Source organism: Urtica dioica, chromosome 4, assembly GCF_054948205.1.
Source record: "Urtica dioica subsp. dioica isolate 48M chromosome 4, U.dioica_male_clone48M_v1_H2, whole genome shotgun sequence".
NCBI lineage: Eukaryota > Viridiplantae > Streptophyta > Magnoliopsida > Rosales > Urticaceae > Urtica > Urtica dioica.
In genome coordinates this window covers 46,364,234-46,378,747 of record NC_142759.1, presented here as the reverse complement: position 1 = coordinate 46,378,747, position 14,514 = coordinate 46,364,234, and the positions used below count along the sequence as shown (strand labels likewise).

Below are 14,514 nucleotides of genomic sequence, written 5' to 3'. Positions count from 1 at the left end.
AAAGAAAAAAAAAAAGAGATTTGTGTTAGTTGTGTTTTCTTTTTTCGACGCGGTGGAGAGGACAAAAGTTGAGAGAGAAAGACTAATCAAATCAGATTAGCTCGAATGTGCAGAGTTAAAAGTGTTGGGGGGTGAAACACGGGAGATAACGACTTAAGAGAGAGTGAGACGTTCTAGAAAGGTGAAATTCTATGTCAAGAACGTGGGAAGTAAGTGAGAAGAGTATTTGAGGGTTGTGTGCTCATTTTGGTGAGGTGTAGAGTCGCGAAAGTTGATGTTTAGTCACGAAAATTTTGTATCCATATCTTACCTTTGATCCTACCCGTGATGATACAAGCCTTAAAGCCATACGGATCGACTCGAAATGAGGATTATACATTAGTGGAGACCAAAGGTGAGGAGTAAGCATATGATTGCGTTGATCGAGCCAAATTGTCATATCCTCGAATTTTGAGTACCTTTGAAAGCGAGAAGGCGGGTAATGAATTCGGAGCCGAAAGTACACGAGATGGGTAAGCATTGTATAATGGTCTTAATAAAGCTACTTGTATGATTTGTATTTAGTAGTTGGCGTGAATGTTAAAATCGTGAATATCTTAGTCAATAATAGGCGATGGACGATAGTGGAGATGAGTACATGTTGATTGACGTATTTCAAACACTAGAAGTTCTTAGAAGGGTTTTTATGTCTATTTCTTTTGTGGGGTGTGTGTTCGTTTTTTGTTTTGATTGAGGAAAAGCAATGTTCAAGTTTGGGGGGGTTTGATGAGTGCGTATTTTACGTATGAATCCGCTCTCATTTGACTTGGATTTAGCGCGTTCTCAAGTGTTTTTGATGGTTTTAGTGTGATTATAGTGAATTTCAGGTCAACATAGATGAAAAGTAGTTGTCGGGTCACATATTGATGGAACGGAAGTAAAAGCGATGAATTTGGAGCCAAATGAAGAAAATGAAGATTTAGAGGCTTGTGCGCAAGACCTCGCGGCGCGACCTCAGCGATCATCAAATCTCGCGCCGCGACCCCCGTATTGTCACGAACACAAAAAGTTCCAGGAGCTTCTCGCGGTGAACCTCGCGGTGATCTCGCACCGCGACGAGACGTATAGGGAAACCTCGCGCCACGATGATGGATGGCGCGCCGCGAGACAATGAATCCTGACGAAAATAAAGTCGGATTTTGACTTAATCCTAGCCGTTGGATCGTTTTTTAAGGCCCAGATCAGTCCAAATTTGTACTTCGACTCAAACAATTATAAAACATAACTCAGTCTCTATTTTTAGGTTACGCTTTATTTTTTATTATTGTTTTTGAGAGCTTTTGCCAAGGAGAGAAAGCTTATCAATGGAACTGACAAAATCCGATCAGCCGGAACTCCATTAATAGTTTTTCTTTTTCCTTCTATCTATTTTCTGCTCTTAATTTCTGAATGTGTTTTTGAATTCCTATTACGTTATAATCATGAGTTCCCTTCTTCATTCTATTCTAGTTTTATTGCTTTTAATTACTCTCCTTGTTTTGATAATGATCATGAACACTGTTAGAGGCTAAGTCTTTAACGGGGTTACGATGTAGTCGGGATTAGATGTAGATTATGGGTTTCGTTAGGGTTTGATTAGTTATTAATCGTTTCATGAATATGTTTGCTTGTGTGGAAGTGTTCTTAACGCATTCTTTAGCTTGATCAACTTTAGAATTGTTTAATTGGAGTATTTAGCTTCTTAAGAGAGAGTGAATACTCGTGCCATTTTTCATTCATCACATTGTTTTTAGGTTGCTTGACGGCTTAGACAATTGTGTAATCGTTAGAATTCTCGTGTTTAGTGCATGTGGTTGCTTTAATAGGATTAGAGGCCGAGAGGATAAGTAATCCGACAATTGCATAGGTTCGCTAGATCACTCGAGAGAGGCTAGAGAATATTATTGAGAGAATGAGATTAGCTTACATAGAAATAGTTGTAATTGTTCGTTCCTGAAACCCCGATGCTGTGTTACCCGGTGAAATCGTAACCCCGTAGCTTATTTTTGTTATCTCGTGTTTATTTCTCGTTTATTTTTACGCTAATTTATTTGTTAGTTTTATAATCACATCCATCAACAAATTTTGGGAATCAATTCGCTCTTAGTTGTTTAACGTCGCTATAGTAACTAGTCCCTGTAGGATCGATATCCGTTACTTACGTAACACTATTACTGGTTCGATACGTCCACTTGCGTGCTAGTTACAAAAATATCGCAACAATATATATCCGATAAATTATGATGTAAACATGACATATATAAAATCAAAGCACACAATGTATTTTACCTAAACCTATGGTACATACACATATTATATTATATATACATATATACACATATATATATAAAGTAGGGGAGTCCCCTCTATTCACAAAATAATGTTCAATGAATATTAATTTTTTAATTATTTTTTTTAAGAAAAAGAAAGAGATTGGTCCCTTAACACAAAGATTTTTCATTCTTACCGATTTTTTTTTGTCCATTAGGAAAATAGTCAACTTAAACGTTTGATATTACTAAATAGTCAACGTTTCGTAAATCTTAGGTAAATAACAATTTTCAGACGCAAATCTTAGGTAAATAGCCACTTTCAGACGTAAATCTTACGTAAATAACCACTTTCATATAATAAACGTTGGCTATTTACCTAAGATTTGTGTTTGAAAGTGACTATTTAGCTCAAATTTACCAAACGTTGGCTATTTAGCAATGTCAAACGTTTAAGTTTACTATTTTCCTAATTTTTTGTTTTTTTTATCAGAAAGATAAAATATCTTCAAAAAACTTGAAATATATTTTTTCAAACCTAAATGTTTCTAGATATGTCTCTATATATTTCTTCCTTCAGACTAAAATATATTAATTATACCACAGCAACGCGTGAGACATATTGCTTGTATATATATATACTAGGTAAGGTGACGTGATGCACACGTGGTAATTTTAAATACGAACTGGCAATTTACTTTAAAATTTTAAGTAATATGCTTGCATGATAGGAACAAAATAAAAACATAAAACTTTGATTGATAGAAGTTTTAAATCAAACATATTTATCACAAAGTCGTTCCCTCTTTATATATATATATATATATATATATATATATATATATATATATATATATGTAAAAGTCATAATACTAACAAATTATTAGAATAATAAGTGAATGCATTCCTATCGTGTGAAATCATTTGAGTATTGCAGCAACAAAGGGAAATAAACAACAATAAAGTTTCTCTTTGTTTATTTGTTTCTCTTTCTCATTGGTCTATGAAGCCATGCATGCGTACTATGCATTACCTACAAAACTTATGAATGGAAGACACTTGAAAGGATGACACCGAATCAACAAACACTGAAAATTTGGAATAGAAAATGAAGCCGTGCACACCAAGTACTAGAAAATTTGTCCTTCCAAAAATTGATGTTCGTTATATCAAGACCCTGCAAGATTAGATTAATTTGTTCAAATCACTCAAAAGTCATAAATTGACTCAACCATGTAAGAAGCAATAGATAAAATACAATTTTTTAGAAACCAATTACGCCGCTGTAAAAAATCTCATGGCTGGACTATGTTTATTGAAATTACTTATGTGGTGTTAGACGGTTGTTCAACTATGTTGTTGGTACTACTTGTCGAACCACTGATTGATTTTAGCAGGATTAATTAAATAAAAAATCAATCAAACAATAAACTGAAAGCAGTTAGGACACAAATGAATTGATAACCATGTTTGGTGATAAAAACACCTAATCAGGGGGACTGATACGTCCGGGTGAAAACAATCCACTATATCAATCGTCAAAAGAACATGAATATTAAGTTTGATCACTCCCTAACAAACATGTGCGCCTTTGAATTCTCCAGATTAGAGACTCCCTCTTTATTTCACCCAATCTTTTCCCAAGATTGACAAGCACGTCAATGTAAAAAACGTGGTCACACATACTCAGTACGACGGTACACAAGTTGCAAGTTTTTTTGAGCTCATTGTCGATGATTATCTTCATAATAGAGAGATGAGCACAAAGATGTGGTTACGTGAAAACCAAACAGAAAAGTGAAGTGATCGAAAAAAACACTATGTGGGTTTTATATGATATACCTCATAATCTCTCGCGAAATCTAGTAAGTTGGATTCATCAAGAAATCTAATCTTATCTGTCCATTAAAATCAGAACTAAATACAATATTTAGTTTATTTTCGAGTGGGAGGAAAAAGATTTAAATACCCCGAATCTTGAACTCGCTTGAACAACTGTTACAATTAGTTTCGCTAAACTTAAAACTACGCCACAGAGGATCCATCAATCTCCCTCTTGGCATTTTTCGAAAAACAAACAAAAGACACAAGGCAGAGTGTTTCAAGTAAATAGTTTTAGCAGTTCTAATTAGTTCAAAATAAAGGAAGTAAAGCAATTGTTTAACTAGCCATTACAACCCAAAAAAGAAATAAAACACTCAACAAAAAATACTCTCCCTTTTTGCTACAAAAGGGAAGCCAAGGGAACGTAGCAGTCTACGTTGAGAGTAAAACATACTAAAGATACTAAAAAAAAGAAGCAAAAAATTACATTATTCTTTACGCAGAGGCTTGATCTTGATCTTCTTCTTCGTCTTCAACTGAAACTTCTTTGACCGGGTACTTAATATCTCGTAGGAGGTTGCTAAGTTGCATTTTTTAGATGGTAATCCTCTTGATCTCAGCTTCAAGTTGCCTGGCGATCTTCTTTCTCATGGACGAGGAGTTGGATAAGGATGTACCTATAAGAGATGAAGATGTTGGAACATCTTCTTGAACTTTTGGAGCAGCTCGCTCTCCCTCGATGTCATTCTTGTGCTTCCTTGTGAACAACTTGGGGTCTGCATTAATGAACTTGGGTTCTCCATAAAGGTCATTGTGACCAGCCTCCAACCATGAACTCTGCTTCATCACAAACTCATAGATGAGAGGGGAACCCAATGGGATAGTTCACCTTCTCTGATATGTCATGTGCAGCTATTTAATTGAAGATGATGAGGCCCTATGTCAGCTAATCCCTTATTTTCAGTGGCACACAGGAACTCAGCCATGGCTTTGTTGATTGAGCCTCTATGAAGAGTAGGGAACCAATTCCTGACAGATATCTCATACAACAACAGTACTTAGTGGTCAGGTATGTGGAAGACATATTTTGATCAATCCACCTGGTTCCCTCCTTCTCTGTGAGGCATCTAGCAACCTTGTCCATATCAGGTTCTTCTGCAACAACATCATATACAACAGAAACATAGAACGCATTTCTCCTGATTCTGACCACTCCAAAATTTGGGTTTTATGAGTTCCCAAAATCCCCAGTCAAGATTGCTATTGCTTCTCTAGCTATCTGAACAAAAAATCTTCTTAATGAGGTAATAGTTGAGAATATCTTTACCTCTTTTAGCATGGACACAATATGAGTGACTGTATACTTCTCCTCATCTATCTTCTTCTCATAAATTACTGAGTGTTTCAATACCAAATCTCATTTGTTGGAATGACAATGAGACATAAACCACACACTTTTCTTCTAGACACCGGGTGCCGAAGAGGCTTTGCTTTTCTTCTTTGTTAGACTCTTCTTCTTTTGAGCACGAGTTGATACTAGTTCTGGTGCAGGATTCACTACTAGAAAAAGGCTTAGCAACTACGGTAGAAAGCTGTAGTCATTATACTACAACTACGGTTTCGCTATTGGCATCTATCACAATGGAGACTTTTCACTTTGCCCATGACTCCAGTTTTTTTTTACGTAGTTTGTTAAACTTATAAAACTGTAGTGAAAACATGTTACTACACTCTATAGATGTAGTGTTTACTGATCTCATCAGTTCATCATACTCTAAGACTACTTTAGAATTCTAGAGTATGTTATTATCTAGTTATTTAAGACGACGATTGTTTTATATTTAAGAAATTATGTTTTAATAACATCAACTAAACCTCATTTCTGTAGTAAATCTATGTGAATGCAAATTATTAATAAAACATATATGTTTAAATAAATTACAAACTAAAATATATTAATATCCAAAGAGCACCTAATAACAAATGAATAATTTTTTAATAACATAATAGCATTCAAAACAAATACCTAATATCATCCGAGAGATCTCTTACTAATATGTAACTCCAAAACACTTCAAAATAGTTAAATCATAAGTTAACATCAAAATAAGTAACTCGTGTTTCAAATTTACCTAAGTACACGCCTAGCTACCTAATACAAAATTTGAAGGTAGCTCACCCTTTCTGGCGAATCACATCGAGCCTCTTTTTCATTGAACGTAGCTTGCCCATATAAAGATGATCGTTTGGAGAACCTGAGTTGGTTATCAATTCCAGGCTTTAGAGCTCGTCGTCAAGGATCAAGGCGAAGCTGCGTAGAAGAGAGCAGAAGAAAAAAAAACTCTGAAAATAATAGATTGCGAGAATGGTGGTTAAAACACCCGATAGAATGAAAGAAGAGAAATAAGTGTGAATTAAGCGAGAGAGTGGTGAATGAGTTTTTGAAGGAGAGAGAGAGAGAGAGAGAGAGAGAGAGAGAGAGAGAGACGACGCTATTGATCGGCCGCGAGATTCTTGCGACGTTGTCGTGGCTTCTCGACAAGTGTGACGGGGTCGTGGCTTCCCGACGTTCTCTAAATTTCTTGAATTTTCTTTTGCAATGTGAAATATATTGCATATGTGTGTTAGCCTTGCTTTCGCACATTTTCGGAGTTGATTGAGGTATGAAATTTGAAATTAGGTCAGATTTTTCAGAGAGAGAGGGAGAAAGAGAGAGAAAGAAGAGGAACAACTAATAAAGAGAGGGAAAGATGAACTAATAGATAATTAATGTTATCTCACAAAATATGAAAACATAATTACATGATCATTTAAGGAGGAAAGAAGTATTAAAATAGTACATATTAGACGATGAATAGTTTATGAATATTGACATACTCATTCTCACTTGTTATATAGTTTATATATACATATATATATATTCTCAGTCATATATGTTATTTGAAGTCATAAGAGTAATTACAATTGGTCCAATGAGGATTGTCCATGCTTATGTGGAGCTTAAGTAGAAAACACCTTAAGTCGCTATTGATTATGAGCAACTTAAGTATTATAATTATTAGGAAAATGATGCTAATATATGACATCAATACTCATTAATATTTTTATTCAAAAATAATATAATGTGGATATAAAATAAATAAAAATGAGAAATAATATGCATTAAAATAAAAAGTACTAACTCTGTTAACATCTACAAATTACCTTTAAACTTGTTGTTAATGTTAATTTAATCAAAATTCCTATAACATTCAATCGTGAAACAAAATAAAAAGACCCGAAATTTCCGGTAAACTCTATTTTGATTTTTAGTTTTCTTCTGAGACATAAAGGCGATTGTTGATGTCTTCATGCTCAAGGGGGCAGCGGGACAAGGTCAATCTCTATTGACAGACAAGATGCCTTAAGTCTTTCAAACACTATATATGAGAGATTTTCACCCGATCAAAGTTATGCGAGTGACTTAAATCCATAAAATGACGACGCAAGAGAAGAAATATTTCAACTTTACACGTAGTCTAGAGAAGTGATATTTTTCACATGAAAAAGTTAAGAAGATTTTATGTCGATATTGTGCAACTACCAGCGTCGGTCAAAATCACAGCATTAAACTTGGATATGATACATAACTACTTGGTAAATCCTTACACCCAAATTAACGTTATGAAAATAAGAGAGGACTAAGTTAGTTAGAGGGAATTTGATAATACTTGCTGAAGAAATATATACAAGTTTTAATCGTTAAATAAAAATCTAGTCTTTTTTTAAAAGTTGAATGTCGATTAACTACAATATTAATTAAAAATACACACTGTATCATAACTAGGTCTCTATTTGTCTTAAAATAACATTCACATTTGTACCTAATTTATTAAAAATAATGTTCTGGATCAAGAATTATGCTTTCTTTTAGACTCAATCATTTATTCAATTTATATTAATTATGAACAATATAAACATCAATCGTAATTTAACTTGCATCCAAATTTCTTGGAAAAGAAAAAAGAAAAAGACAAAAAAAACTTGTTTTCCTCGGTCGACCAGAAGATAACATCCCTTTAAAACTGGTTGACACCAAATGCAGACGTGGACAAATTAATAATAACAAAAAATGGACACCTTTAGCGTTAGCATTAATTTAGGACAAAAACAAGAAACTAATCACCGAAAACACCCAATAAAAATCTGCCAGCCTGTCAAATAATCTCAGTAAACCAACAAAACCGTTATATGCTATTCAAGCCGAAGCTAGTGCTTAAGAAACACTTTTGTACAGCTCTGAACATCCGTACAAAACCCAAAGACGATAAGATCTTATGCCCTATCCACAATACAAATACGTATAAATATATACAAATCATTTCCACCAACAAAAAATATCTCCAAACAAAACAAGAATGTCAATTATTCACAGCTCAACGCCGTCTCTCCCAATGCTTCAGTACGCAGTCACCGCCGATCTTCTAGCGGCGGCGATTCTGTGTCTGACGGTGGCGATCTGCTTCGTGCTGCTCTACAACATCCTCTCCAACCTCACCCAGTGGCTCCAGCAGGATACGAGGCCACGCCACGTGTCCAGCGAGGCGGCGGTGTTCCGGCGCATCGTGGTCCACTACAACGCGTTCGTGCGTGACGTGGACGATCGGCGAGCGCAGAGGCTGAGGGAGTCGAATCTGCTTCCGCCGGCGAACCGGTACGAGGGAGCGAAGGGATCGGAGTGCGTGATTTGCTTGGAGGATTTCGAGGACGGAGAGTCGTGCCAGGTGTTTCCGGTGTGTAATCACGTTTTCCACACCCTTTGCATTGATCATTGGCTCAAGAACAGACCCACTTGTCCACTCTGTCGCAATTGTATCTTAGAAGTTTGATGACTTTATTAGATTGCTGCTTGCTTGTAAATATACGGATATATGTATATGTAATTTTATTGCCTTTCAAGGGGCTTTTTCATTATTGGCAAGCACAAGCGTAGACCATTTTTTTTTCTTCGTTTGGGATTTTTTTTTTTTTACCTAATAAGTGTGCGATAGACGGTTTTTAGTTATTTTCATAGTATAAATATTTGAAATTAACTGATGTTTTCAGGTTTTAACAAAATAGTCAAAAACAGTATATGTACATTTACTTCTATAAACAATATTTTGATATGGGCAAAATTTTCGTGCCACCTGGATGCCTCAAGCTTCTTTTCATTTATTTATATTTTTCTAGTATAGAGAATTCTTTTGTTTGATTATTATTAAATAATAAAAACGATAACAAGCGACAAGGCTGGAAATTCTCTCGTTCATACAGTTCACACCTTGAAGTTTTCCCACTCATCTTCCATTGGATCACAAAACACGCCAACCTCAGTATTCCCTTCATTCTGATTGGTTCCCGGGTTTTCATGCGATAATGATGATTTCCTTATTACCAATATTGTGCCTTATAATCTTCTGTTTAAAAACAATATCTCTATACACATTGAAGATATCAATGAATAAAATGTTTGAAAAATTTTGGGACTACTAATATTATTAAATAAATGTGTTGGGTCATTATTAATTAAGTCAAAATTGATGTGGTCTAATTTAGAATAAAATTTGTTACTTAAGGACATATTTGTCATGAAGTTATTATGTGACTACCATAAGTGCTAATCTAATTTGATGAGAGGCCAAATTAGAAATAAACAATAGTTATTAGTAATTGCCTGACAGTTATTCGGCAATTACTAATAACATGGTAGGTCTCTGATTGCAGTACGTTCAATTTTCTTGTATCCCCATCAACAAGAATACTCCAGACTCTTAGGTAAACTGCAATTGGAAGACCACCACTCTTTTATATTATCAATTCATGGATTCAGGTATGCTTCCGCTATTAAGATCTATGGTTTTGTTTCTCTATAATTAAATTAGGATTAATTTAGGGATTCAAAATTCTAACAATTGGTATCAGAGCAACCTAATTTAATTCTTTTAGAATTTTATGAATACTGATTTCGATTAAAGAGAGATACCTTTGTCGTAGATTTTGTGCAGATTTTGTGTATCATCTTGCGTCTATAGTTTGTCGAATCGGTTGATAAAGTTTCTTAATTTTTAATTGCACTATGGGTTTATGATCATCGGACTGATGATATTTTGTGCTTATATCCAATTGAGTTTTGCGAGTCTGGTGTTTGGCGATTTACACAAACTTATTACACTACTACAAATATAGTTTTTCAGTGCGGATGACTTTTGGGTGCGACTTTTCGCATCTAAAAGTCGCACCAAAAAAGACTTTCGGGTGCGAAAAGTCGCATCCAAAAGACATTGAAGCAACTAAAAAATTTCGCTGATTTTTTTAAATTTGGGTGCGAAAAAGTCGCACCCAAAAGTTCATTAATACCATTGGGTGCGACAAAGTCGCACCTAAAACTCAAGGTTAACTTTTGGGTGCGACTTTGTCGCACCCAAAAGTTCAAATGTTTTAAGCGGTCTTTTTCCCCCCTTTTTATAAATTTTGAACTGTTAAATCATTGGGTGCGACTTTTCGCACCCAAAAGGTCCATTGGGTGCGACTTTTCACACCTATTAGACCTTTTGGGTGTGAAAAGTCGCACCCAAAAGTAAAAAATTTGAGCGGCAGGATTTTCCCCCTCTTTTTACAAATATCATTGGGTGCGACTTTTCGCACCCAAAAGTACTGACACGGGTCTTTGGGTGCGACTTTGTCGCACCCAAAAGTGTCATTGGGTGCGACAAAGTCGCAACCAAATTCAAAGTTTTATATAAATCAAATTTCTGCTCGGTTTTCATTCTATCCGAGCCAAAACATTTCATTTCGCCTCCCTCTCTCCGATTTCTCTCCTACAAATTCTCCGATCACCACCACACTCCGAGCTCCGTCGCCGCCACCACTCCGAGCTCCGTCGTCGTGATCTCTCTCCGGCTAGGTAATCCCTCCCTCTCACTCTTAGATTCTCATCCTCACTTTGTCTCTCCCCCTTCTCTCTAACACAAACTCTCTCTCTCTCTCTCTCTCTCTCTCTCTCTCTCTCTCTCTCTCTCTCTCTCAGCCTCCGACCAGCCCCTCCGACCAACCCCTCCGCTGCAGCCCCTCCGACCAGTCCCGAGCCTCCGATCAGCCCATCTGCCCCCAATTTTTATTCTGGATTCTAGGGTTTGATTTGGGGGTTATTTTCATGATTCTTGGTGATTTGGAGTGTTCTCAGATTGAAATTATGCTCAAAATTGTGTTTACAATGGATCGTTGGTTTTGATTTTTGGGTTTGACCGTGTGTGTATATGTGCGACTTTCGGGTTTGTTCTTATCTGCAGCGAGGAGCGGCGACGGAGATAAGAACAAACCCGAAAGTCGCCATTTTTTTGGTGACTTTTTAGGTGCGACTTTAGGTGCGGAAAGTCGCACCCGAAAGTCAAGACTTTTGGGTGCGACTTTTCGCACCCAAGACTTTTAGGTGCGGACTTTCAGGTGCGGAAAAGCCGCACCTAAAAATATCTTTGAGTGCGAAAATTGACTTTTGGGTGCGAAAAAAGTCGCACACAAAGGTCTTTTTTGTATTAGTGTTTTGCGATCTATCGCATATGTGATTTAGTGGATTTTAATTGTGTGACTATCGCACTATCGCATTGATTCTGAATATGGTTTACGCTGGTTTCTTTTTGCTTGGTTCATTCATGACATTTGGTTTTTGTCATATATTATCATCAGTGCATTGGCTTATTAAATTATGTTTGGCTTGACTTTATATAATGATGTATTATATATGCATTTGTAAAATTTTGTATCTTCAAAATTTACATTCAGAGTCATATGAGCATATATGACATCATGTTTTGGTAATTCAAATTAATGGTACATTAGATATAATTTTTTTTCCATTATTCTTAATATATAATTGAAACAAAAATGTCGTCAAAGTGACCTCTCTTGTGTAGATTATTTATGAAGAATTTTGGATGTTGTGTATGTGTTAATTTATGCGGATACTAGTCGGCCCAAAGGAAGATTAGTGACTGATCAAATTATATATACATATTTGTAATGATAAGCATGTAACGATAGTAAAGTTTTACTTGTGAATAATTGATCGATCCAAAGATAGATTAATTATTTGACAAGCCTTATTGTTAATGTTTGATCATTACAACAAGGATGTCGTTAGCAATTACTATTATTGTCCAAAGACTTGGTATTGATGTTGCATTAGGTATCTCGGGATAAGATTTACCAATATTTGAATTTTATTGCTTATTAAGGTTAAATTTATGTGTATATGTGCTTATGTGATTGTATTGTTATATTTCAGCTGTTGTTGCTGTATCTACTAATCTCAATTCGGTTCCGGTCCTTAATGGTAACAACTTTAAGGATTAGAAGGAGAACATGATGATTGTTCTTGGCTGCATGGATCTTGACTTATCGCTTAGAATGGATAAGTCAGCTTCTCTTACGGATACTAGTTCCGCTGATGATAGGCGGATCTATGAGAAGTGGGACCGTTCTAACCGAATTAGTCTTATGATCATTAAGCGCGGCATACCTGAAGCTTTTAGGGTTGCGGTGTCTGAAGAGATCACCGATGTCAACGATTTTTTTGCCGAAATCGAAAAGCGCTTTGAAAAGAGCGATAAGGCTGAAACGAGCACTCTTTTAAAGAAGCTTATTTTAATGAAGTTCAAGGGCAATAAAAACATAATTGAATACATTATGAAAATGTCTCATATTGCTTCAAAGCTGAAAGGAATCAAACTTGAGTTATCGGACGACTTGCTAGTTCATTTGGTCCTTATATCTCTCCCTCCTAAATTCAGTCATTTTCAGGTCAGTTATAACTGCCAGAAAGAGAAATGGTCTCTCAACGAGCTCTTTCATTTTGTGTTCAAAAGGAGGAAAGATTGAAGCAAGATAAGACTGAAAGTGCTCATTTGGCAACTACCTCTAAAAGTATGAATTTCAAGAGGAAAAATGAGGCTGCTAAGGATAAAGGTCTAGCAATAAAGAAACAAGCCCTAGAGGAACTTCCAGAGGGTTGTTTCTTTTGCAAGAAGCTTGGACACGAGAAGAAGGAATGTCCTAAGTATCGCATATGGCGTAAGAAGAAAGGTACATTTCTTGCTTTAGTCTGTTCTGAAGTTAATTTGGCTTCAATGCCTAGAAACACTTGGTGTTTAGATTCTAGTGCTACTTCTAACATAATTGTTTCGATGCAGGGTTGCCTGAGCTACCGAAGGCCAAATGATATTGAGAGACGCATCTATGTTGGTGATGGCAAGTCGGTAGATGTGGAAGCAATTGTGCATTTTTTATTGTTATTAAGTATTAGTTATTATTTGGATTTAATAGATACTTTTGTTGTACCGTCGTTTAGACGAAATTTGGTTTCTGTTTCATGTTTGGACAAATTAGGATATTGTTGTCCATTCCAAGACAATGTATTCAGTTTATTTATTAATTCTAAAGTTGTTGGAACTGGTTCACTTGTTATTTATGACAATCTTTATATGCTTGAAACTATTGCTTCTTACAATGAAACCTTGAATGTGGAATCACGTGGTACTATGCGCAAACTAAGCAATGAAAATTCAAGTTCCTTATGGTACAAGCGATTAGGTCACATTTCTATAAATAGAATTGAAAGGCTTGTTTCTGAAGGAATCTTGGATCAAATTGATTTTTTCAGATTTTGATATATGTGTTGCATGTATCAAAGAAAAACAGACAATAAAGAAGAAAATGGGTGCAATAAGGGCAACAAATGTCTTAGAGTTGATACATAGAGACATTTGTGGACCATTTCCTACACCTTCCTGGAATGGTCAACAATATTTTGTATCATTCATAGATGACTATTCAAGATATGCATACATTTTTCTTATTCATGAAAAGTCTCAAGTATTGGACGTGTTCAAATCATTTAAAGCCGAAGTTGAAAACCAACTAAACAAAAGGATAAAGAAAGTCAAATCTGACCGTGGTGGCGAATATTATGGTAGATATGACGGCTCAGGTGAACAACGTCCGGAACCTTTTGCCAGATACCTAGATGAGTGAAGCATCGTCCCACAGTACACTATGCCCGGGTCACCCAGGATGAATGGTGTTGCTTAAAGACAGAACCGAACTCTTAAGGATATGGTAATGAGTATGATTAGTCATTCAACCTTACCGGAATCACTCTGGGGAGAGGCACTTGAGACCGTAGCCTACATTTTGAATAGAATACCAACTAAAGCAGCTGTTAAAACTGTTAGAATTGATCTAGGGTTTAAGAAAAGTTTAACGCTTCGGTAAGCAGCGGAATTTTAAAAAATTTCTTTTGAAAAGTAAAACAATTTTACTAACCTAGACAAAGAGCAAGTACACGTAAATAAAAACTATTATGAGCATAATAAATTTACTAACCTTT

General features: G+C 35.7%; 1 protein-coding gene across 1 annotated transcript; it reads left to right on the top strand.

Annotated features, from left to right (window-relative positions):
* The first annotated feature begins 8,483 nt into the window (after nt 1-8,483).
* Nucleotides 8,484-9,343, top strand: LOC149401686 (RING-H2 finger protein ATL57-like). Its single transcript, XM_089613514.1, has one exon. The coding sequence runs from the start codon at nt 8,510-8,512 to the stop codon at nt 8,978-8,980; it is 471 nt and encodes a 156-aa protein (XP_089469640.1). The 5' UTR covers nt 8,484-8,509; the 3' UTR covers nt 8,981-9,343.
* Nucleotides 9,344-14,514: the final 5,171 nt, after the last annotated feature.